Source organism: Anas platyrhynchos, chromosome 17 (assembly GCF_047663525.1).
Source record: "Anas platyrhynchos isolate ZD024472 breed Pekin duck chromosome 17, IASCAAS_PekinDuck_T2T, whole genome shotgun sequence".
NCBI lineage: Eukaryota > Metazoa > Chordata > Aves > Anseriformes > Anatidae > Anas > Anas platyrhynchos.
This window is the reverse complement of record NC_092603.1, coordinates 858130-881303: the sequence shown is the minus strand read 5'-3', so window position 1 is coordinate 881303 and position 23174 is coordinate 858130. Positions and strand designations below refer to the sequence as shown.

The window sequence follows — 23174 nt, the reverse complement described above, 5'->3', positions numbered from 1 at the left end:
TAAAAATGCACTTTTGGTTAACGAATTCAATTCACCAACCTGAAATATAGCAGAAACCACTTCACCAAGATGCCAGTTCCCGCTGTTAGCCTTTTCTCCAGACTTCACACACCTAAATGTCACAAAGTCTGGCTTAGGTCAGCAAAGAATGAGGGCTTCCTACGCAAAACCCTTCTACACCCCACCCTGAAGCATCATTTAGAATCGCTGAGCTCTTCCAGGATCCAAAAGCAGAGAATTTCTTATTTTTGGCAAAGATGATCTGCTGTTTCTCGAAGGTGCTGTCCTAAAAGCAAGATTTGGGTGACCCGCAGTGAAGTTTCCTGGGCTTTCTTAGGAAATCCTTAATATTTTCAGGAGATGTGGCACAGGATGGAGCTCTGGTCTTATAATGAGAGAGTTTTCATGGAGGAGCAGAAAGCAGTGGGGTAAAACTCACCTCGTGCTGGATCTCAGGGTAACACAAGAGGAAACAATAAAAGAGCCAGACAGTAAAAAAAATTTATTAAAAAATTGCACATATATTAAAACAGTACGTAGAAAAATAGTGTTGATATAATACAAAGATACAGAGGAGCAGAAAAGCAAGAGAAAGGCACCGTTTCTCTCCACGGGCACCAGTTCACATTAACGGAGACCTGACTGAACTGCTACTTCCATCCAGCCTGGGAGCCCGTGAAGAGTTTCTTCGAGTACAGGAGGAATGGCAAATGTGGGAAGTTGTTCCCTGCCACAGCCACACACCTGCTATTCACATTTCTCAGGACAGCACCAGCAGGGGTGATGGGTTACAGCTGATTTCCCCCCCCCGCAGCAGCTCAGGGACTTCAGCCCAGGGCAGTGAGGTTGGAACAGGACCATCTTGAAGCCTTCTTCCAGTCCAAACCATTTCCAGGACGCGGTCAGAGATATTCCCATTCTGTGACAGTTTCTGCCTGGGCACAATACTGATATCTCTTTGACAAAACACTGTAATTTAAGATGCTCCTCCTCCTCTGCTAAAAAAGTGCAAGTGCCCTTAGAAAAGGGTTTGAAGAGTTAAAAAGGAAATGGAGTATCTCTTGCCAGTTAACACGACACGCTACATTAATACTTTTCCTAATACAATCTTGCGTCTCCTACCTTAATGCTATGCACTGATAAAGACGAAGCAAAAATGTAGTGCACAAGAGTTTGAGATGACAAAAACGTTTTGCAGAAGCAAGGGAACTGCATAGTAGCAGACAGAAAACCTGAAAAAGCTCCAGGAGCAGCAGCTATGACAAAATGCCTCCTGCAGGCTTGAGGAATGAACCCTGGTCTTGTCAGTTCCCCAAAATATCCACCAGGGCACCAAGGTGTGCGGTATTCTCTGCACGAGACCTGGAGGCGCCCTGTCTGCCGGCCTCAGGGCTGCCTGGTGCAGATCCAGTGCCGCTCGCCGCTGCTGCGCGCGCTGGTGACTCTTTGGTTGTTCAAGAAAGCAAAATCCTCGCCTCCTCCGATGGGAAACCTGCAGGGGAGGCAGCGGGGTGAGCATCCTGCATGCTTCCTGCCCCCTCACCCCAAAAACCCACGTGCAGGGCAGGGCGGACTCACAATGAGCTGTCAAATTCGGTGCCATCGTCCCATTCCCAGCGCTGCCTCGGGTTCTGGCGGCTCAGCCCGATCCAGTGGTCGTGAGAACCTTTATAGCGCATCATGAAGTCCTGGGAGCAGAGGGGGAGCAGGGTTGAAAAGGGGGCTCACCAACACCCCCAGAGCTCTGCCCCCCACCCAAAACAAAAAAAAGGCTCACCAGCTCCTCCCTGGACTGGATCACGGCCAGGCTGGCGTTGCGCGCGTGGCAGTCAGCCCGGCTCAAGGTTTGGTTCTTTTCCCCGTCGGAGAAGTAGAAACATTTCCCCTTGAACCCGATCCACGAAGGGGGGCAGGAATACGCACGTTGAGAGAGCCCTAAGGACAAAGAAATCCAGAGGTTTGCAGGAGCAAAGAAGGGGCAGCAGCAGGGTTGGATACAGGCACCGAGCCCCCTTTTTTTTTCCCCCCTACCTGCAGCTGGGGCTGCAGGGATGAGCCCCGAAACCACCTGGGAGCGCACACCGATAATGGAAATCAAAACCAGGAACTCTATTAGACTGATGGCGACGAACACGTATAGCTTCCAGGCCGCAACTCTTCTAGCCTTGCACTTGGTAAGAAGACCTGCAACGAAAAGAAGGGGGGAAGTGAGGGGTCCCAGCGCCGTGCAGACCCCTGGCAGCAGGGCTGAGAGAGGCCAGGCCCTCCCCACACCCTGGGGGTGCCGCTGGTGGTAGGGGGACGTTTGGACCTCCACGGAATGTCAGGGAATGGAAGGAACCTTGGAAGATCCTCTAGGCCACTCCAACAAAAAGCCACACACTCCGCCCAAAAAGCCTCTTTCACCAACCATCCCAAGGCCTTGAAGCTTTTCTTCGTTCCCACGGCTCCCTTCCCTCTGGGACACCAGGGAGCTACTCCACCACCCGACCTCCTGCTCACATGCCCTGATGCTCCTAGGTCTCTTTTGCGAGAGCTGCTGGGTGGCAAACGAAGTGTAAAAGAAGTATTCAAGAGGATTCTGCTGAATTTTGGGAGTTTAATTAAGGTGGAAAGTCAGCATGGGTTTGGGGGAAAAAACAAAGATTTCAGCTCAACACCAGCTCAGTAAAACTATTTAACATGCTTTTAGTAACCCTAAAACCAGCAACTTTCAGCTGAGACTTGGGGTTCCAGCTCAAACCACCACGAGACCCAAAACCTCCCAGATTTAACCCGCAACAGTGACATCGGAGCCTGAGGCAGGTGGTGGAAATCACCCCAAATCCTGATGAAAAGAATAATAAATGAAAATATAAAATAAATAAATAAAATAAATAAATAAAATTAAAACGAGGTGAGGCAGACCCATGAGCTACAGACCCACTGCAGCGCAGAGCAAAGGAAGGGAGTAGTGGGCACAGCTCCAAGCGCTCACCTGCCTGCAGTGCTGTGAGAACGCGCGTAGGGAGGTAGAAAAAAGACAAAAAAAAAACAAATAAATTTTTCACTGTACCGCTCCACAAAGACAGCAACCACGGTAGAAGGAAGAACCTCGCAGGTGGGTGGCAATCAGCAGCCAGCAAGGGCAGCACAACGGGCACACCTGCCTCAGAGCACTTACTCTCCATCACAGAATCGTTGTCCTCGTTGTTGTGCTCCTCCTCCACAGGCAGCGTCACAACCATATGTCAGGAGCCTCCCCTCTGTAGCCTCCAAGGGCCAAAATCTCCACGGGTCCTCTGAGGGCAGCTTGTGGCTGGGAAAGTAGCAGCCAGGGGCAGGCAACAAGGGGTGCTGCAGAGGAGGAAGGACCTGGAAGGAAGGGAGAAAGTCAGAAGAGACAGAAAAATGACAATAAAAACATGTGGGAAGGTGATGCTGCGGTGAGAAGGTAACGGAAGGAAGCTGGGAGAAAACCGGCAGCAGCCTGGGAAACAGGGGAGGGCTTGGCCGCCTCCAACACCCCGATCCCGGTATCAATCTCGATCCCAATCTCATCAATAATCCCAATTTCAGCTACCCCAAAGGGGCCCGGCACCGCCCCCAGGCCGCCGCCGCGATCGCGCCCGCCTCGCCCCCCGGCCGTCACCGTCGCGCACCGGGCCTCCGGCCCCACCCCGAGCCCATTCACGGCCCAAACCCCAACCGCAGCCCTAATTCCATCCCAAACCCGTTCCCGACCCCAGCCCTAATCCCAATGACCAACCTTTATCACAGCCGTAACCCCAAAACGCTGCCCCTCAGCTTGTAGGGCGCAGCCACAGACGCAGCTCCCGGTTCCTCCCCAGCCGCGGGCCCTGCATCTCCCCGGCCGCACCGGGGCCCGGTCCCGGCAACCACCCCCCAGCCGCGCCGGGGCCGAGGCCGGCCGGCAGAGCCCCCACCCCGAGCCCATTCACGGCCCAAACCCCAGCCCCGGCCCCGGCCCCGGCCCCAACCCCAGCCCCGGCCCAAACCCCAACCGCAGCCCTAATTCCACCCCAAACCCATTCCCGACCCCAGCTCTAATCCCAATGACCAACCTTAATCGCAGCCCCAATCCCAAAACGCTGCCCCCCAGGTTGTAGGGCGCAGCCACAAACGCAGCTCCCGGCTCCCCCCCGGGCCGCGGGCCCGGCATCTCCCCGGCCGCACCGGGGCCCGGTCCCGGCAACCCCCCCAGCCGCGCCGGGGCCGAGGCCGGCCGGCAGAGCCCCCACCCCGAGCCCATTCACGGCCCAAACCCCAGCAGCGGCCCCAGCCCCAACCCAAACCCACTCCCGACCCCAGCCCTAATCCCAATGCCAACCTTAATCGCAGCCCCAATCCCAAAACGCTGCCCTCCAGGTTGTACGGTGGAGCCGCAAATGCAGCTCAGCATCCGCACCTCATACACCGAGGAACATTTATACGTGGGTGGGGCTTATAAGGAGGCTCCTCCCACACCGGCTCCTTAGAAGAGCCCTTCCAAAAAATGTGGAACCCCCCCCCCAGCAACGCTGCCCCCGAACCCGAACTCACCGTGTGCCGCCGGGCCCTGCCGCGACCCCGGCCCCTGCCGCCATTCCGGGCCCTGCCGCCATCCCGTGCCCGCGGAGGTCCCGCTGGTCCCGCTGCCTCCATCGCGGCGCAGAGCAGAGGAAGGGAGCGCTGAAAGCAGCTCCAAGCGCTCCCCCGCGTGCAGCGCTGCAAAAACTCGCGCAAAAAGGTAGAAGAAAGGACAAAAAAAGGCAAAAAATGGCCAAAAAAAGCGAATTTTTCCCTGTCCCGCAACACAACGACAGCAGCCAGGGGAGGAGGAAGAACCTCGCAGCGGGAGCCAATCAGCAGCCGGCAAGGGCGGGACAACGGAGGCACGAGCCAATCAGCGGCCGGAACGAAACCCGCCACCTCTGAGGGGAGGTCCCGGCCGCCATTTTGTGAAAGGCATTTTTGGGACTTTTTTTTTGTTTTCCCCATTTTTTTTCCATTAAATCCCAACCCAAACGTATTCCCCCCCGCACCTCTCCTCCTTATAACAACAAAACCTGTTAATTTTGGTCTGAAGCCAGTGATAATCGCACATTAATTGCTCAAATAAACGACAGTGGGGAAAACAGGGAAGGGAAGGGGAGAAATGGCAAATTCCTGTGAAAAAAAAATGATTTTAAACAATTTCATTTAAAACTCAGTTCTGTAATCAGGTAGCTGCAGGCGGTATTCAAGCAAATTCTGCTGAAATTAGGAAATTATGACAACAGTATTCAAGAGAATTCTGCTGAAATTTGGGAGTTTAATCAGGGTGGAAAGTCAGCATGGGTTTGGGGGAAAAAACAAAGATTTCAGCTCGTTAAACTATTAACATGCTTTTAATAACCCTAAAACCAGCAACTTTCAGCTGAGACTGGGGGTTCCGGCTCAAACCGCCACGAGACCCAAAACCTCCCAGATTTAACCCGCAACAGAGACATCGGAGCCTGAGGCAGGTGGTGGAAATCACCCCAAATCCTGAAGAAAAGATAAAAGTACCATAAAATGAATATAAAAATAAAATAAAAGTAAACAAAGTAGAAAAAATAGAAGTAAAAATAATAATAGAAATAAAATCTAGTAGACCCATGAGCTACAGGCAGTGGAAATCACCCCAAATCCTCAAGAAAAAAATAAAAATAATTGAAAATAAATGAAAATAAATAATAAAAATGAATAAAATGATTAAAATTGAATAAAAATGAATAAAAACATAAATAAACATAAATAAATATAAAATGAGGCGAGGCAGACCCATGAGCTACAGGCAGTGGAAATCACCCCAAATCCTGAAGAAAAAAAAATAAAAATAATTGAAAATAAATGAAAATAAATAATAAAAATGAATAAAATGATTAAAATTGAATAAAAATGAAGAAACATAAACATAAATAAACAAATAAAAGTAAAATGAGGTGAGGCAGACTCATGAGCTATGGGCGGTGGAAATCACCCCAGACCCTGAAGAAAAAAATAAAATAAATGAATAAAAAGGAATAAAAATGAATGAATAAAAATGAAATGAGGTGAGGCAGACCCGTGAGCTACAGATGGTGGGAATCACCCCAAACCCTGACGGAAACAAAACCCAAATCATAACAATAACATGAGGCGAGGGGCGGCGAGGGGCGTCTCCGTTCCTCCTGGAAGCACCCGAAGGGTTTCGGGGGGACCCCGTCGCCGCCTCGTCAGGCCCTGGGGGGCAGTTTGATGGTGGAGAGCAGCACGCAGAAGTAGGGGAAGACCCTCTCGCCGCTGAAGGAGGCCACGCGGAAGGTGAAGACGCAGCAGCGGGTGCCCAGGGCGTAAAAGGAGACCTGCCCCACCTCGTAGTCCAAGTAGACCCCGATCTCCCCGCTGCGGAGTGGGACGAAGGTGTTGGAGGGCGCCGTGAGGGCCACGCAGAGCTCGTCGTACTTCTGCAAGCCCCAGATCTCGGCGTTGGGCTTGAAGAGGATCCGACCTTCCCTCCGCACCGATTCCCGAGCCACCCCCACGGTCCAGAAGCACCCGCTCGCCTCCACCTCCCAGTAGTGGCGACTCGAGGTGAAGCCCTGGCTGCCTGAGTTTCCTGGGCTTTCTTGGGAAATCCTTAGTATTTTCAGGAGATGTGGCACAGGATGGAGCTGTGGTCTTCCAATGAGAGAGTTTTCATGGAGGGGCAGAAAGGAGCAGGGAAAAACTGTCACCTCGCGTTGGATCTCAGGGTAATGCCAGAGGAAACAATAAAAGTCAGAGCCAGACTTAGCAAAGATATTTTATTAGTAAATTGCACATAAATTAAAACATTTATTTAAAACATAAATCACAAAATTAAAACATAAATTAAAACGCGTAGAAAAGTAGCGTTGATAAAATACAAAGATACAGAGGAGCAGAAAAGCAAGAGAAAGGCACCGTTTCTCTCCACGAGCATCATTTGAAATTAACGTGGACCCGACTGAACTGCTACTGCCATCCAGCCTGGGAGCCCATGAAGAGTTTGTTCGAGTACAGGAGGAATTGCAACTGTGGGAAGTTGTTCCTTGGCACAGCCATACCCCTGCTATTCACATTCCTCAGGATAGCACCAGCAGGGGTGATGGGTTACAGCTGATTTCCCCTCCCGCAGCAGCTCAGGGACTTCAGCCCAGGGCAGTGAGGTTGGAACAGGACCATCTTGAAGCCTTCTTCCAGCCCAAACCATTTTTTGAGATATTCCCATCCACCCTGTGATAGTTTCTGCCTGGGCACAACACTGATATCTCTTTGGCAAAACACTGTATTTTAAAATGCTCCTCCTCCTCTGCTAAAAAAGTGCAAGTGCCCTTAGAAAAGGGTTTGAAGAGCTAAAAATGGAGTTTTCCTACAACCTTGCCTCTGCTATCTACCTTAATGCTATGCACTGATAAAGACGGAGCAAAAACGTAGTACACACGAGTTTGAGATGACAAAAATGTTTTGCAGAACCAAGGGAACTGCGTAGTGGGAAGCAGAAAACCTGAAAGAGCTCCAGAAGCAGCAGCAATGACAAAACACCACCTGCAGGCCTGAGGAATTATGGTTTTACCATGCTGGACAGCTAAACCCCACAACTGCTCTCTTTAGATAAGGAGGGGGAGAAGTAAAGCAAACAACAACTCATGGGTTGAGATAAGGATAATTTAATTAAAGCGAAATAATAATAATAAAGATTATTATGAACTAAACAATTTAACTAAGGGGAAATAAAAAGGGAAAGGGGAAAAGGGAAAAATAAAAAGAAGGGAGGAAAACAAACAAAATAAATTAAGGCTATATGGAAGTGCAGAGGAAAGAAATTACTAATTCCCACAAATGAGCGATGATTGACCATGTCCTTGAAGCAAGGCCTCAACGCACGCAGCCGGTGTTCGAGATGAGGACCAACATTTTCCCAACGAGAGCCCACCCCTCCTCTCCTCTTCCTGCTTCCACCTTTTATTGCTGAATGTGACATCACACGGTACGGAATATCCCTTTGGTTGGTTTAGGTCAGCTGCCCTGGTGATGTTTCCCTCCTCACTTTTTGCCCACCCCCTAGGAGGGTTAGAGAGAGTCCCGATGCTGTGCCAGCACTGCTCAGCAGCAGACACAACACTGGTGTGATACCACTGCTGTTCTAGCTCCAAGTACAGAGTACGGCACTGTATGGGCTGCTGCAGGGAAAGTTAACATCCCAGCCAGACCCAGTACAGAAATGAACCCTGGGTCTTGTTCTGCTGCGTCAGTTCCCCAAAACATCCACCAGGGCACCAAGGTGTGAGGGATTTTCTGCACGAGACCTGGAGGCGCCCTGTCTGCCGGCCTCAGGGCTGCCTGGTGCAGATCCAGTGCCGCTCGCCGCTGCTGCGCGCGCTGGTGACTCTTTGGTTGTTCAAGAAAGCAAAATCCTCGCCTCCTCCGATGGGAAACCTGCAGGGGAGGCAGTGGGGTGAGCATCCTGCATGCTTCCTGCCCCCTCACCCCAAAAACCCACGTGCAGGGCAGGGCGGACTCACAATGAGCTGTCAAATTCGGTGCCATCGTCCCATTCCCAGCGCTGCCTCGGGTTCTGGCGGCTCAGCCCGATCCAGTGGTCGTGAGAACCTTTATAGCGCAGCACGAACTCCTGGGAGCAGAGGGGGAGCAGGGTTGAAAAGGGGGCTCACCAACACCCCCAGAGCTCTGCCCCCCACCCAAAATAAAAAAGGAGAAAAGCCCCAGCCTCACCAGCTCCTCCCTGGACTGGATCACGGCCAGGCTGGCGTTGCGCGCGTGGCAGTCAGCCCGGCTCAAGGTCTGGTTCTTTTCCCCGTCGGAGAAGTAGAAACATTTCCCCTCGAACCCGATCCACGAAGGGGGGCAGGAACATGGACGTTGAGAGAGCCCTAAGGACAAAGAAATCCAGGGGTTTGCAGGAGCAAAGAAGGGGCAGCAGCAGGGTTGGATACAGGCACCGAGCCCCCCTTTTTTTTTTCCCCCTACCTGCAGCTGGGGCTGCAGGGATGAGCCCCGAAACCATCTGGGAGCACACACTGATAATGGAAATCACAACCAGGAACTCTATTAGACTGATGGCGACGAATGCGTATAGCTTCCAGGCCGCAACTCTTCTAGCCTTGCACTTGGTAAGAAGACCTGCAACGAAAAGAAGGGGGGAAGTGAGGGGTCCCAGCGCCGTGCAGACCCCTGGCAGCAGGGCTGAGAGGCCAGGCCCTCCCCACACCCTGGTGGTAGGGGGACGGTTGGACCTCCACGGAACGTCAGGGAATGGAAGGAACCTTGGAAGATCATCTAGGCCAATCTCTGATGGAGCAGGAGCACCTAAATCAACGGGCTTCTTGCCCCTCTACACGTGCCCTCATTTAAATTTCAGTAAGTTTCTCCCCAGCCCGCTGAGGTCTCTCTCGCTGGGTGGCAGCGCAGCCTTCTGGCCTGTCAGGGCAGTGCTGCGAGGAACAACGTTGAGTTTTGCAATAGAAGGTGTTTTTTGAAGCCAAAAATGCCACTCATCTCGCATCCTCAGAAGTGATCGTGTGCTACGAAGTGGGTAGCGCGTTCAGCAAAGAAGAGGAAGGGCCCCCAGGCCCAAAAGGAGGAGGATAGCTAAGAGAAAAAGAATGAGCAGTACGAGATTAATAGAAAGGAAGATCACAAGGGCCCTCTAGCCAAAAAAGGAAGTGGTTAAAAGAAAAAAAAAATAAACAAAACAAAGGAGAAATTAAGGGTAAATCAAATACATGTAAAATTGTACAGATAGAGTACAGAGGAGCATCGAGGAGGTTTTGAACATGTAGTACTCTGCCAACATGTCAAAAGGGGAGAAATGAGGAGTCAGGTAACACAGAATAGAAGGTCGCAAGAAACTTTTACTCTGAGCACCTGCTTGCAGGACACCTGCCATTGTAATCAAAATTCCAAAAAATTCCAAAATTCGACGCTGTCTCATTAACCACATCTTTCACCAACCATCCCAAGGCCTTGAAGCTTTTCTTTGTTCCCACGGCTCCCTTCCCTCTGGGACACCAGGGAGCTACTCCACCACCCAACCTCCTGCTCACGCCCTGATGCTCCTAGGTCTCTCTTGCAATAGCTGCTGGGTGGCAAACGAAGTGTAGAAGAAGTATTCAAGAGGATTCTGCTGAAATTTGGGAGTTTAATTAGGGTGGAAAGTCAGCATGGGTTTGGGGGAAAAAACAAAGATTTCAGCTCGTTAAACTATTTAACATGCTTTTAGTAACCCTAAAACCAGCAACTTTCAGCTGAGACTGGGGGTTCCGGCTCAAACCACCACGAGACCCAAAACCTCCCAGATTTAACCCGCAACAGTGACATCGGAGCCTGAGGCAGGTGGTGGAAATCACCCCAAATCCTGATGAAAAGAATAATAAATGAAAATATAATATAAATAAATAAAATAAATAAATAAAATTAAAACGAGGTGAGGCAGACCCATGAACTACAGACCCACTGCAGCGCAGAGCAAAGGAAGGGAGTGGTGGGCACAGCTCCAAGCGCTCACCTGCATGCAGTGCTGTGAGAACGCGCATAGGGAGGCAGAAAAAAGACAAAAAAAAAAAAAGCAAATTTTACACTGTACCACTCCACAAAGACAGCAACCATGGTAGAAGAAAGAACCTCGCAGGTGGGTGGCAATCAGCAGCCAGCAAGGGCAGCACAACGGGCACACCTGCCTCAGAGCACTTACTCTCCATCACAGAATCGTTGTCCTCGTTGTTGTGCTCCTCCTCCACAGGCAGCGTCACAACCATATGTCAGGAGCCTCCCCTCTGTAGCCTCCAAAGGCCAAAATCTCCACGGGTCCTCTGAGGGCAGCTTGTGGCTGGGAAAGTAGCAGCCAGGGGCAGGCAACAAGGGGTGCTGCAGAGGAGGAAGGACCTGGAAGGAAGGGAGAAAGTCAGAAGAGACAGAAAAATGACAACAAAAACATGTGGGAAGGTGATGCTGCGGTGAGAAGGTAACGGAATGAAGCTGGGAGAAAACCGGCAGCAGCCTGGGAAACAGGGGAGGGCTTGGCCGCCTCCAACACCCCGATCCCGGTATCAATCTCGATCCCAATCTCATCAATAATCCCAATTTCAGCTACCCCAAAGGGGCCCGGCACCGCCCCCAGGCCGCCGCCGCGATCGCGCCCGCCTCGCCCCCCGGCCGTCACCGTCGCGCACCGGGCCTCCGGCCCCACCCCGAGCCCATTCACGGCCCAAACCCCAACCGCAGCCCTAATTCCATCCCAAACCCGTTCCCGACCCCAGCCCTAATCCCAATGACCAACCTTTATCACAGCCGTAACCCCAAAACGCTGCCCCTCAGCTTGTAGGGCGCAGCCACAGACGCAGCTCCCGGTTCCTCCCCAGCCGCGGGCCCTGCATCTCCCCGGCCGCACCGGGGCCCGGTCCCGGCAACCCCCCCAGCCGCGCCGGGGCCGAGGCCGGCCGGCAGAGCCCCCACCCCGAGCCCATTCACGGCCCAAACCCCAGCCCCGGCCCCGGCCCCGGCCCCAACCCCAGCCCCGGCCCAAACCCCAACCGCAGCCCTAATTCCACCCCAAACCCATTCCCGACCCCAGCCCTAATCCCAATGACCAACCTTAATCGCAGCCCCAATCCCAAAACGCTGCCCCCCAGGTTGTAACGCCGCAGCCACAGACGCAGCTCCCGGCTTCCCCCCGGCCGTGCTGCGGACAAGTCCGGACAGAGCAGCCCCCAGCCCGAGCCCATTCACGGCCCAAATCCCAGCCCCAGCCCAAACCCCAACCGCAGCCCTAATTCCATCCCAAACCCGTTCCCGGCCCCAGCTCTAATCCCAATGACCAACCTCAATCGCAGTCCTAATCCCAAAACACTGCCCAGCACGTTGTAGGCCGGAGCCGTAGTACGGGGAGGAAGCCTTCCACCAGCCTTCAATGTGGGTGGGCCTTATAAGGAGGCTCCTCCCAGCCCCGCTCCTCACAAGAGCCCTTCAAAGGGCTACACAAAATGTGGACCCCCCCCCAGCAACGCTCCCCCCGAACCCGAACTCACCGTGTGCCGCCGGGCCCTGCCGTGCCCCCGGGCCCTGCCGCCATTCCGGGCCCTGCCGCCATCCCGGGCCCGCTGGTCCCGCTGCCTCCATCACGCCGCAGAGCAGAGGAAGGGAGCGCTGAAAGCAGCTCCAAGCGCTCGCCCGCGTGCAGCGCTGCGAGAACGCACGTAAAAAGATAGAAAAAAAGGCCAAAAAAAAGGCAAAAAGTGGCCAAAAAAAGCGAATTTTTCCCTGTCCCACAACACAACGACAGCAACCAGGGGAGGAGGAAGAACCTCGCAGCGGGAGCCAATCAGCAGCCGGCAAGGGCGGGACAACGGAGGCGGACAGCCAATCAGCGGCCGGAACGAAACCCGCCACCTCTGAGGCGGCTCTGAGGGGAGGTCCCGGCCGCCATTTTGTGAAAGGCATTTTTGGGACTTTTTTTTTTTTCCCCCATTTTTTTGCCATTAAATCCCACCCCAAACGTATTCCCCCCCGCACACCTCCTCCTTATAACAATAAAACCTGTTAATTTTGGTCTGAAGCCAGTGATAATCGCACATTAATTGCTCAAAAAAAAGACAGTTGGGAAAACAGAGAAGGGAAGGGGAGGGATGGCAAATTCCTGTGAAAAAAACTGATTTTAAACAATTTAATTTAAAACTCAGTTCGGTTATCAGGTAGCTGCAGGCTGTATTAAAGCAAATTCTGCTGAAATTAGGAAATTACGACAACAGTATTCAAGAGAATTCTGCTGAAATTTGGGAGTTTAATCAGGGTGGAAAGTCAGCACGGGTTTTGGGGAAAAAACAAAGATTTCAGCTCGTTAAACTATTAACATGCTTTTAATAACCCTAAAACCAGCAACTTTCAGCTGAGACTGGGGGTTCCGGCTCAAACCACCACGAGACCCAAAACCTCCCAGATTTAACCCATAACAGAGACATCGGAGCCTGAGGCAGGTGGTGGAAATCACCCCAAATCCTGAAGGAGAAATAAAAGTACCATAAAATGAATATAAAAATAAAATAAAAGTAAACAAAGTAAAAAAAAATAAAAGTAAAAATAATAATAGAAATGAAATTTAGTAGACCCATGAGCTACAGGCAGTGGAAATCACCCCAAATCCTCAAGAAATAATAATGATAACGATAATAACAATAATAACAATAATAATAATAATATAATGAGGTGAGGGAGACTCATGAGCCACAAGTGGTGGAAAAAATAAAATAATTAATAAAATGAGGTGGTCCAGACCCATGAGCTACAGGCAGTGGAAATCACCCCACATCCTGAAGAAAAAAAATAAAAATAATTGAAAATAACTGAAAATAAATAATAAAAATGAATAAAATGATTAAAATTGAATACAAATGAATAAACATAAACATAAACAAACACAAATTAAAATAAAATGAGGTGAGGCAGACCCATGAGCTATGGGCGGTGGAAATCACCCCAGACCCTGAAGAAAAAAATAAAAATAAATGTAAATAAATAATAAAAAGGAATAAAAATGAATAAAAATGAAATGAAATGAGGTGAGGAAGACCCGTGAGCTACAGATGGTGGGAATCACCCCAAACCCTGACGGAAACAAAATCCAAATCATAACAATAACACGAGGCGAGGGGCGGCGAGGGGCGTCTCCGTTCCTCCTGGAAGCACCCGAAGGGTTTCGGGGGGACCCCGTCGCCGCCTCGTCAGGCCCTGGGGGGCAGTTTGATGGTGGAGAGCAGCACGCAGAAGTAGGGGAAGACCCTCTCGCCGCTGAAGGAGGCCACGCGGAAGGTGAAGACGCAGCAGCGGGTGCCCAGGGCGTAAAAGGAGACCTGCCCCACCTCGTAGTCCAAGTAGACCCCGATCTCCCCGCTGCGGAGCGGGACGAAGGTGTTGGAGGGCGCTGTGAGGGCCACGCAGAGCTCGTCGTACTTCTGCAAGCCCCAGATCTCGGCGTTGGGCTTGAAGAGGATCCGGCCTTCCCTCCGCACCGATTCCCGAGCCACCCCCACGGTCCAGAAGCACCCGCTCGCCTCCACCTCCCAGTAGTGGCGACTCGAGGTGAAGCCCTGGCTGCCTGAGTTTCCTGGGCTTTCTTGGGAAATCCTTAGTATTTTCAGGAGATGTGGCACAGGATGGAGCTGTGGTCTTCCAATGAGAGAGTTTTCATGGAGGGGCAGAAAGGAGCAGGGAAAAACTGTCACCTCGCGTTGGATCTCAGGGTAATGCCAGAGGAAACAATAAAAGTCAGAGCCAGACTTAGCAAAGATATTTTATTAGTAAATTGCACATAAATTAAAACATTTATTTAAAACATAAATCACAAAATTAAAACATAAATTAAAACGCGTAGAAAAGTAGCGTTGATAAAATACAAAGATACAGAGGAGCAGAAAAGCAAGAGAAAGGCACCGTTTCTCTCCACGAGCATCATTTGAAATTAACGTGGACCCGACTGAACTGCTACTGCCATCCAGCCTGGGAGCCCATGAAGAGTTTGTTCGAGTACAGGAGGAATTGCAACTGTGGGAAGTTGTTCCTTGGCACAGCCATACCCCTGCTATTCACATTCCTCAGGATAGCACCAGCAGGGGTGATGGGTTACAGCTGATTTCCCCTCCCGCAGCAGCTCAGGGACTTCAGCCCAGGGCAGTGAGGTTGGAACAGGACCATCTTGAAGCCTTCTTCCAGCCCAAACCATTTTTTGAGATATTCCCATCCATTCTGTGACAGTTTCTGCCTGGGCACAACACTGATATCTCTTTGGCAAAACACTGTATTTTAAAATGCTCCTCCTCCTCTGCTAAAAAAGTGCAAGTGCCCTTAGAAAAGGGTTTGAAGAGCTAAAAATGGAGTTTTCCTACAACCTTGCCTCTGCTATCTACCTTAATGCTATGCACTGATAAAGACGGAGCAAAAACGTAGTACACACGAGTTTGAGATGACAAAAATGTTTTGCAGAACCAAGGGAACTGCGTAGTGGGAAGCAGAAAACCTGAAAGAGCTCCAGAAGCAGCAGCAATGACAAAACACCACCTGCAGGCCTGAGGAATTATGGTTTTACCATGCTGGACAGCTAAACCCCACAACTGCTCTCTTTAGATAAGGAGGGGGAGAAGTAAAGCAAACAACAACTCATGGGTTGAGATAAGGATAATTTAATTAAAGCGAAATAATAATAATAAAGATTATTATGAACTAAACAATTTAACTAAGGGGAAATAAAAAGGGAAAGGGGAAAAGGGAAAAATAAAAAGAAGGGAGGAAAACAAACAAAATAAATTAAGGCTATATGGAAGTGCAGAGGAAAGAAATTACTAATTCCCACAAATGAGCGATGATTGACCATGTCCTTGAAGCAAGGCCTCAACGCACGCAGCCGGTGTTCAAGATGAGGACCAACATTTTCCCAACGAGAGCCCACCCCTCCTCTCCTCTTCCTGCTTCCACCTTTTATTGCTGAGTGTGACATCACACGGTACGGAATATCCCTTTGGTTGGTTTAGGTCAGCTGCCCTGGTGATGTTTCCCTCCTCACTTTTTGCCCACCCCCTAGGAGGGTTAGAGAGAGTCCCGATGCTGTGCCAGCACTGCTCAGCAGCAGACACAACCCTGGTGTGATACCACTGCTGTTCTAGCTCCAAGTACAGAGTACGGCACTGTATGGGCTGCTGCAGGGAAAGTTAACATCCCAGCCAGACCCAGTACAGAAATGAACCCTGGGTCTTGTTCTGCTGCGTCAGTTCCCCAAAACATCCACCAGGGCACCAAGGTGTGAGGGATTTTCTGCACGAGACCTGGAGGCGCCCTGTCTGCCGGCCTCAGGGCTGCCTGGTGCAGATCCAGTGCCGCTCGCCGCTGCTGCGCGCGCTGGTGACTCTTTGGTTGTTCAAGAAAGCAAAATCCTCGCCTCCTCCGATGGGAAACCTGCAGGGGAGGCAGTGGGGTGAGCATCCTGCATGCTTCCTGCCCCCTCACCCCAAAAACCCACGTGCAGGGCAGGGCGGACTCACAATGAGCTGTCAAATTCGGTGCCATCGTCCCATTCCCAGCGCTGCCTCGGGTTCTGGCGGCTCAGCCCGATCCAGTGGTCGTGAGAACCTTTATAGCGCATCATGAAGTCCTGGGAGCAGAGGGGGAGCAGGGTTGAAAAGGGGGCTCACCAACACCCCCAGAGCTCTGCCCCCCACCCAAAACAAAAAAGGAGAAAAGCCCCAGCCTCACCAGCTCCTCCTTGGACTGGATCACGGCCAGGTTGGCGCCGCGCTCGTGGCAGTCAGCCCGGCTCAAGGTCTGGTTCTTTTCCCCGTCGGAGAAGTAGAAACATTTCCCCTCGAACCCGATCCACAAACGGGGGCAGGAACACGGACGTTGAGAGAGCCCTAAGGACAAAGAAATCCAGAGGTTTGCAGGAGCAAAAAAAGGCAGCAGGGTTGGATACAGGCACCGAGCCCCCTTTTTTTTTCCCCCTGCCGGCAGCTGGGGCCACAGGGCAGAGCCCGAAACCACCTGGGAACACTCACAGATGATAACGGAGATCAGAACCAGGGACCCTATTACAATGATGGCGCCGAAGAACACGTATAGCTTCCTGGCCGCAACTCTAACCTTGCACCTGGTAAGAAGACCTGCAACGAAAAGAAGGGGGGAAGTGAGGGGTCCCAGCGCCGTGCAGACCCCTGGCAGCAGGGCTCAGAGAGGCCAGGCCCTCCCCACACCCTGGGGGTAGGGGGACGGTTGGACTTCCATGGAACCCCAGGGAATGGAAGGAACCTTGGAAGATCATCTAGGCCAAGCCCTGATGGAGCAGGAGCACCTAAATCAAGGGGCTTCTTGCCCCTCTACATGTGCCCTCGTTTAAATTTCATTAAGTTTCTCCTTAAAAGGAAGTGGGTAGTGCATTCAGCAAAGAAGGGGAAGGGCCCCCAGGCCCAAAAGGAGGAGGATAGCTAAGAGAAACAGAATGAGCAGTACGATATTAATAGTAAAAGAATAATAAATGAAAGTATAAAATAAATAAAATAAATAAAATTAAATTAAAATGAGGTGAGGCAGACCCATGAGCTACAGACCCACTGCAGCGCAGAGCAAAGGAAGGGAGTGGTGGGCACAGCTCCAAGCGCTCACCTGCCTGCAGTGCTGTGAGAACGCGTGTAGGGCGGTAGAAAAAAGACAAAAAAAAAAAAGCAAATTTTTCACTGTACCGCTCCACAAAGACAGCAACCACGGTAGGAGAAAGAACCACAAAAGCAGGAAGCAGTCAGCAGCCGGCAAGGGCAGGAAAACGAGCACGGAAAACTGGACAACATCAGAGTTCCCTGCCTCGTAACACTTACTCTCCCTCACAGAATCGTTGTCCTCATTGTGCTTCTCCTCCACAGACAACGCCACAGCCATATGTCAGGAGCCTCCCCTCTGTAGCCTCCAAGGGCCAAAATCTCCACGGGTCCTCTGAGGGCAGCTTGTGGCTGGGAAAGTAGCAGCCAGGGGCAGGCAACAAGGGGTGCTGCAGAGGAGGAAGGACCTGGAAGGAAGGGAGAAAGTCAGAAGAGACAGAAAAATGACAATAAAAACATGTGGGAAGGTGACGCCATGGTGAAAAGGAACGGTAGGAAGCTGGGAGAAAGCTGGAGCCGTGGTTGGGGTTTGGGCCGTGAACGGGCTCGGGGTGGGGGCTGCGCCGCCCGCCCTCGGGCCCCGGCCGCCGCCCGCCCTCGGGCCCCGGCCGCCGCCCGCCCCGCGGCCGCCGCCGCCCCGCGGCCGCCGCCGCCCCGCGGCCCGAGGCCGGCCGGCGCAGCCCCCACCCCGAGCCCGTTCACGGCCCAAACCCCAGCCCCGGCCCCAACCCCAACCGCAGCCCTAATTCCATCCCAAACCCGTTCCCGACCCCAGCCCTAATCCCAATGACCAACCTTAATCGCAGCCGTAACCCCAAAACGCTGCCCCTCAGCTTGTAGGGCGCAGCCACAAACGCAGCTCCCGGCTCCCCCCCGGGCCGCGGGCCCGGCATCTCCCCGGCCGCACCGGGGCCCGGTCCCGGTCCCGGCAACCCCCCCAGCCGCGCCGGGGCCGAGGCCGGCCGGCAGAGCCCCCACCCCGAGCCCATTCACGGCCCAAACCCCAGCCGTGGCCCCAGCCCTAATCCCAACCCAAACCCATTCCCGACCCCAGCCCTAATCCCAATGCCAACCTTAATCGCAGCCCCAATCCCAAAACGCTGCCCTCCAGGTTGTACGGTGGAGCCGCAAATGCAGCTCAGCATCCGCACCTCATACACCGAGGAACATCTATACGTGGGTGGGGCTTATAAGGAGGCTCCTCCCACACCGGCTCCTTAGAAGAGCCCTTCCAAAAAATGTGGACCCCCCCCCAGCAACGCTCCCCCCGAACCCGAACTCACCGTGTGCCGCCGGGCCCTGCCGCGACCCCGGCCCCTGCCGCCATCCCGGGCCCGCTGGTCCCGCTGCCTCCATCGCGGCGCAGAGCAGAGGAAGGGAGCGGTGACAGCAGCTCCAAGCGCTCGCCCGCGTGCAGCGCTGCGAGAACGCGCGTAAAAAGGTAGAAAAAAGGCCGAAAAAAGGCAAAAAACGACCAAAAAAAGCGAATTTTTCCCTGTCTCCCAACACAACGACAGCAACCAGGGGAGGAGAGAGAACCTCGCAGCGGGAGCCAATCAGCAGCCGGCAAGGGCGGGGCAACGGAGGCAGCCAGCCAATCAGCGGCCGGAACGAAACCCGCCACCTCTGAGGCGGCTCTGAGGGGAGGTCCCGGCCGCCATTTTGTGAAAGGCATTTTAAGGACTTTTTTTTTTTTCCCCATTTTTTTTCCATTAAATCCCACCCCAAACGTATTCACCCTCGCACCTCTCCTCCTTATAACAATAAAACCTGTTAATTTTGGTCTGAAGCCAGTGATAATGGCACATTAATTGCTCAAATAAACGACAGTGGGGCAAACAGAGAAGGGAAGGGGAGGGATGGCAAATTCCTGTGAAAAAAGCTGATTTTAAACAATTTCATTTAAAACTCAGTTCTGTTATCAGGTAGCTGCAGGCGGTATTCAAGCAAATTCTGCTGAAATTAGGAAATTACGACAACAGCATTCAAGAGAATTCTGCTGAAATTTGGGAGTTTAATCAGGGTGGAAAGTCAGCATGGGTTTGGGGAAAAAACAAAGATTTCAGCTCGTTAAACTATTAACATGCTTTTAATAACCCTAAAACCAGCAACTTTCAGCTGAGACTGGGGGTTCTGGCTCAAACCACCACGAGACCCAAAACCTCCCAGATTTAACCCATAACAGAGACATCGGAGCCTGAGGCAGGTGGTGGAAATCACCCCAAATCCTGAAGGAGAAATAAAAGTACCATAAAATGAATATAAAAATAAAATAAAAGTAAACAAAGTAAAAAAAAATAAAAGTAAAAATAATAATAGAAATGAAATCTAGTAGACCCATGAGCTACAGGCAGTGGAAATCACCCCAAATCCTGAAGAAAAAAATAAAAATAATTGAAAATAAATGAAAATAAATAATAAAAATGAATAAAATGAATAAAATTGAATAAAAATGAATAAACAAACATAAATAAACATAAACATAAATAAAAATAAAATGAGGCGAGGCAGACCCGTGAGCTATGGGCGGTGGATATCACCCCAGACCCTGAAGAAAAAAATAAAAATAAATGTAAATAAATAATAAAAAGGAATAAAAATGAATAAAAATGAAATGAAACGAGGTGAGGAAGACCCGTGAGCTACAGATGGTGGGAATCACCCCAACCCCTGACGGAAACAAAACCCAAATCATAACAATAACATGAGGCGAGGGGCGGCGAGGGGCGTCTCCGTTCCTCCTGGAAGCACCCGAAGGGTTTCGGGGGGACCCCGTCGCCGCCTCGTCAGGCCCTGGGGGGCAGTTTGATGGTGGAGAGCAGCACGCAGAAGTAGGGGAAGACCCTCTCGCCGCTGAAGGAGGCCACGCGGAAGGTGAAGACGCAGCAGCGGGTGCCCAGTGCGTAAAAGGAGACCTGCCCCACCTCGTAGTCCAAGTAGACCCCGATCTCCCCGCTGCGGAGCGGGACGAAGGTGTTGGAGGGTGCCGTGAGGGCCACGCAGAGCTCGTCGTACTTCTGCAAGCCCCAGATCTCGGCATTGGGCTTGAAGAGGATCCGGCCTTCCCTCCGCACCGATTCCCGAGCCACCCCCACGGTCCAGAAGCGCCCGCTCGCCTCCACCTCCCAGTAGTGGCGACCCGAGGTGAAGCCCTGGCTGCCCAACATGCACGGATCCGTGTCGAAACGGCCCGGGCCCTGCGGCCAGCGGCGTCCCGGTCTGCCCCAGGTGGCCTCCTTGAGGTCCTCGGAGAGGATCACCTCGGGGCCGGCCGTGGTGGGATCCAGGGTGACATCCACTGGAAAGAGAAAGAGAGGAGGAGTCGGGAAGAAGCGCGAGCACAGAGGATCAACCGCCCCCCAAAATCCACTCCAGTTGCTTCGTTTTCAAGGAGAAAGGGAGAGGAGGTGGAGAACCTCCAGGTGAAGCCGGAGATGGAGGCAGAAGGTGGTGGAGGACCTCCAGGTGAGGCTGGAGATGAAGAATCCAGGAGATGGAGGCAGAAGGAGGTGAAAGACCTTCAGGTGAGGCTGAAGATGGAGGACACAAGAAGGAGAAGAACCTCTAGGTGAGGCTGGAGATGGAGAATCCAGGAGATGGAGGACCTCTAGGTGAGGCTGGAAATGGAGGACCCAAGAGATGGAGGTGCAAGGAGGTGGAGGCTCCCCAAGCGAGGCTGGAGGTGGAGAACGCAGGAGATGAAGGCACAAGGAGTTGGAGAACCTCTAGGCGAGGTTGGAGATGGAGGCAGAAGGATGTGGAGGACCTCCAGGTGAGCTTGGAGATGGAGAATCCAGGAGATGGAGGCAGAAGGAGGTGAAGGACCTTCAGGTGAGGCTGAAGATGTAGGACACAAGAAGGTGAAGAACCTCTCGGTGAGGCTGGAGATGGAGGCACAAAGAGGTGAAGAACCTCTCGGTGAGGCTGGAGATGGAGGACACAAGGAGGTGGAGAACCTCTTGGTGAGGCTGGAGGTGGAGAACCCAGGAGATGGAGGACCTCCAAGTGAGGCTGGAGGTGGAGAACACAGGAGATGAAGGCGCAAGGAGGTGGAGAACCTCTAGGTGAGGCTGGAGATGGAGGACCCAGGAGATAGAGGCACAAGAAGGTGGAGAACCCCTAGTTGAGGTTGGAGATGGAGGCAGAAGGATGTGAAGGACCTCCAGGTGAGGCTGGAGATGGAGAATCCAGGAGATGGAGGCAGAAGGAGGTGAAGGACCTTCAGGTGAGGCTGAAGATGTAGGACACGAGAAGGTGAAGAACCTCTCGGTGAGGCTGGAGATGGAAGACACAAGGAGGTGGAGAACCTCTTGGTGAGGCTGGAGGTGGAGAACCCAGGAGATGGAGAACCTCCAGGTGAGGCTGGAGGTGGAGAACGTGGGAGATGAAGGCACAAGGAGTTGGAGAACCTCTAGTTGAGGTTGGAGATGGAGGCAGAAGGAGGTGAAGGACCTCCAGGTGAGGCTGGAGATGGAGAATCCAGGAGATGGAGGCAGAAGGAGGTGAAGGACCTTCAGGTGAGTCTGGAGATGGAGCCAGAAGGATGTGGAGGACCTCCACGTGAGGCTGAAGATGAAGGAACAAGGAGGTGGAGACTCTTCAGGCGAAGCTAGAACTGGAGGAGCCTCACCCCAACAGACCTCCCAGTTTATGGAGCCCAGAAGACACCAGGAATTGGGCCTTGGCTCCTTTTTGACCATTTTCTCTTACCTTGAAACTGTTTCGCTGCGTTGTAGTCCACAGCCAAGTCCCACGTGCACGGCCGGGGTTTGAGGAAGAAAGCCATTGCGCCCACCGTGTCCTCTCCTCCTGTCCAGAAAGGCCAAAAAAAGGAAAAAAAAAAGGAATAAAATTAAATTATTATCCCACATAATTGGCTCATCCACCATCTGTAGTCAAAACACTTGAAAAAAATTGCTATTTTCCTCCAGCAGCCATCAAGGAGCTGGGTTTATTTAGGGCAAAACCCACAGATTTCATCTCTCAGATTAAATTTGAGATTAATCAAATTAATCAGATTTAATCTCTCAGATTAAATCTCTCAATTCCTTGTCACTACAAAGGGAACACAAGGAGCGAGCCCGGACAGAGCAATCTACCGCCAGATATGATTTATACCCAAAAATTCTCATTTTGGGGCCAATTCAGCCACAAATCTGCCTTAAACCCACCCCTGCCTTCTCCTTGCTCTTTGGGCAACAAAATTGAATTTATTTTATTTCAGAGGAGCAAGAAACTTCCTTAAAATCGAGCTAAGTTGACGCTGAGTTTCCAAAGGAAAGTGTTTTTGAGAGAAATGTTGCCAAAAGTGGAGAAATTTGCTTCCAGCCCCAGGGAAAAAGTGTGCACGGGGAGATAAGGGCTGGCACCGAAGGCTTCAAATCCCTCTTTTTTAAGCCCAAAGCGGGGCTTTACCCACAAACAAATAAGTGCCTGTGGTAAACGGCTGCAGTTCTGAGCAGGAAAATTGTAAGAAAAGCCCCAAATAGTTGCACAAATGCTACAAAACTCATAAAAAATAAATAAAAAGGGGAAAAAAACAAACAAAAAAAGGACTCACCTTGCAGCGCTGGGATTTTCTCCTCCTTTTTGGGTATTTCTTGGCCGTTTCCAGCGCCGTTTTGGGGTTTCTCCGGCTGCTTTTTCCCCCCACTTGTTTCCCTTTGCTTGGTTTTTCCCCTTTTGGCTTTTTTTTTCCCCCGTTGGCTTTTTTTCCCCCGTTTCTCTGGCAGAGGCTCAGCGAAAGCTCGGTCCCGTCTCTGTCCCCGCCAGCTTTTATCAGCTGGGGGGGGGAGGAGAACCCCAATCTCCCGGCTGCAGACGGGGCCACGACACGCGTGGCCACCTCCTGCCCGCTCCGATTGTGCCCTTTCCTCTGCTTCAAGGCTGCATTTTATTTTTTCAATGCATTAACAAAAAAAAATAATAAAATTAAATTAAAAAAAAAGGAGAGAGGATGTGCTAAAAACCTGCATTCTTACACCGCAGCAAAAAGGAGGAATTTGGTGAACCAGCTGCATT

General features: G+C 51.9%; 4 protein-coding genes across 9 annotated transcripts; all 4 read right to left on the bottom strand.

Moving 5' to 3' along the window:
- Positions 1-487: 487 nt before the first annotated feature.
- On the bottom strand, positions 488-4850 carry LOC139998567 (C-type lectin domain family 2 member D-like). 4 transcript variants are annotated; one of them, XM_072024942.1, is made up of 6 exons: positions 4543-4850; positions 3164-3354; positions 2032-2184; positions 1778-1935; positions 1579-1688; positions 488-1492 (listed from the first exon to the last, which is right to left on the bottom strand). In XM_072024942.1, exons 2-6 carry the CDS (start codon positions 3225-3227, stop codon positions 1387-1389), a joined length of 591 nt encoding a protein of 196 aa, XP_071881043.1. In that variant the 5' UTR covers positions 3228-3354; positions 4543-4850; the 3' UTR covers positions 488-1386. The 4 variants fall into 4 exon arrangements, with proteins under 4 accessions (XP_071881043.1, XP_071881041.1, XP_071881044.1 ...); XM_072024940.1 differs by lacking the exon at positions 4543-4850 and adding an exon at positions 4331-4490 and having other exon boundaries at positions 3056-3354; XM_072024943.1 differs by lacking the exon at positions 4543-4850 and adding an exon at positions 4331-4457.
- Positions 4851-6774: 1924 nt separating this feature from the next.
- LOC113841252 (C-type lectin domain family 2 member D) lies at positions 6775-12331 on the bottom strand. Of its 2 annotated transcripts, none has more exons than XM_072025009.1 (6): positions 12051-12331; positions 10718-10908; positions 8995-9147; positions 8740-8897; positions 8529-8638; positions 6775-8442 (listed from the first exon to the last, which is right to left on the bottom strand). In XM_072025009.1, the coding sequence occupies exons 2-6, from the start codon at positions 10779-10781 to the stop codon at positions 8337-8339; spliced, it is 591 nt and encodes a 196-aa protein (XP_071881110.1). In that variant the 5' UTR covers positions 10782-10908; positions 12051-12331; the 3' UTR covers positions 6775-8336. The 2 variants fall into 2 exon arrangements, with proteins under 2 accessions (XP_071881110.1, XP_071881111.1); XM_072025010.1 differs by lacking the exon at positions 12051-12331 and adding an exon at positions 11845-12011.
- A 1964-nt stretch (positions 12332-14295) lies between these two features.
- On the bottom strand, positions 14296-18681 carry LOC139998926 (C-type lectin domain family 2 member D-like). 2 transcript variants are annotated; one of them, XM_072025032.1, is made up of 6 exons: positions 18437-18681; positions 17373-17560; positions 16560-16664; positions 16261-16418; positions 16050-16159; positions 14296-15963 (listed from the first exon to the last, which is right to left on the bottom strand). In XM_072025032.1, exons 2-6 carry the CDS (start codon positions 17431-17433, stop codon positions 15858-15860), a joined length of 540 nt encoding a protein of 179 aa, XP_071881133.1. In that variant the 5' UTR covers positions 17434-17560; positions 18437-18681; the 3' UTR covers positions 14296-15857. The 2 variants fall into 2 exon arrangements, with proteins under 2 accessions (XP_071881133.1, XP_071881134.1); XM_072025033.1 differs by lacking the exon at positions 18437-18681 and adding an exon at positions 18227-18371.
- Positions 18682-18894: 213 nt separating this feature from the next.
- On the bottom strand, positions 18895-22874 carry LOC119718652 (zinc finger protein RFP). Its single transcript, XM_038187735.2, has 3 exons — positions 22714-22874; positions 21864-21962; positions 18895-20451 (listed from the first exon to the last, which is right to left on the bottom strand). The coding sequence occupies exons 2-3, from the start codon at positions 21937-21939 to the stop codon at positions 19940-19942; spliced, it is 588 nt and encodes a 195-aa protein (XP_038043663.1). The 5' UTR covers positions 21940-21962; positions 22714-22874; the 3' UTR covers positions 18895-19939.
- Between the last annotated feature and the right edge of the window lie 300 nt (positions 22875-23174).

Coding starts and splice junctions, on each gene's coding strand:
- LOC139998567 (XM_072024940.1), bottom strand. CDS start 3,227: ATGGTTGTGACGCTGCCTGTGGAGGAGGAGCACAACAACGAGGACAAC. Junction 1,936..2,031: donor CCCTGCAGCCCCAGCTGCAG/GTAGGGGGGAAA, acceptor CTTTGTCCTTAG/GGCTCTCTCAACGTGCGTAT. Junction 1,493..1,578: donor ACCGAATTTGACAGCTCATT/GTGAGTCCGCCC, acceptor CCTCCCCTGCAG/GTTTCCCATCGGAGGAGGCG.
- LOC113841252 (XM_072025009.1), bottom strand. CDS start 10,781: ATGGTTGTGACGCTGCCTGTGGAGGAGGAGCACAACAACGAGGACAAC. Junction 9,148..10,717: donor CAACGATTCTGTGATGGAGA/GTAAGTGCTCTG, acceptor TTTTCGTTGCAG/GTCTTCTTACCAAGTGCAAG. Junction 8,898..8,994: donor CCCTGCAGCCCCAGCTGCAG/GTAGGGGGAAAA, acceptor CTTTGTCCTTAG/GGCTCTCTCAACGTCCATGT.
- LOC139998926 (XM_072025032.1), bottom strand. CDS start 17,433: ATGGCTGTGGCGTTGTCTGTGGAGGAGAAGCACAATGAGGACAACGAT. Junction 16,665..17,372: donor CAACGATTCTGTGAGGGAGA/GTAAGTGTTACG, acceptor TTTTCGTTGCAG/GTCTTCTTACCAGGTGCAAG. Junction 16,419..16,559: donor TCTGATCTCCGTTATCATCT/GTGAGTGTTCCC, acceptor CTTTGTCCTTAG/GGCTCTCTCAACGTCCGTGT.
- LOC119718652 (XM_038187735.2), bottom strand. CDS start 21,939: ATGGCTTTCTTCCTCAAACCCCGGCCGTGCACGTGGGACTTGGCTGTG. Junction 20,452..21,863: donor CGCAGCGAAACAGTTTCAAG/GTAAGAGAAAAT, acceptor TTCTCTTTCCAG/TGGATGTCACCCTGGATCCC.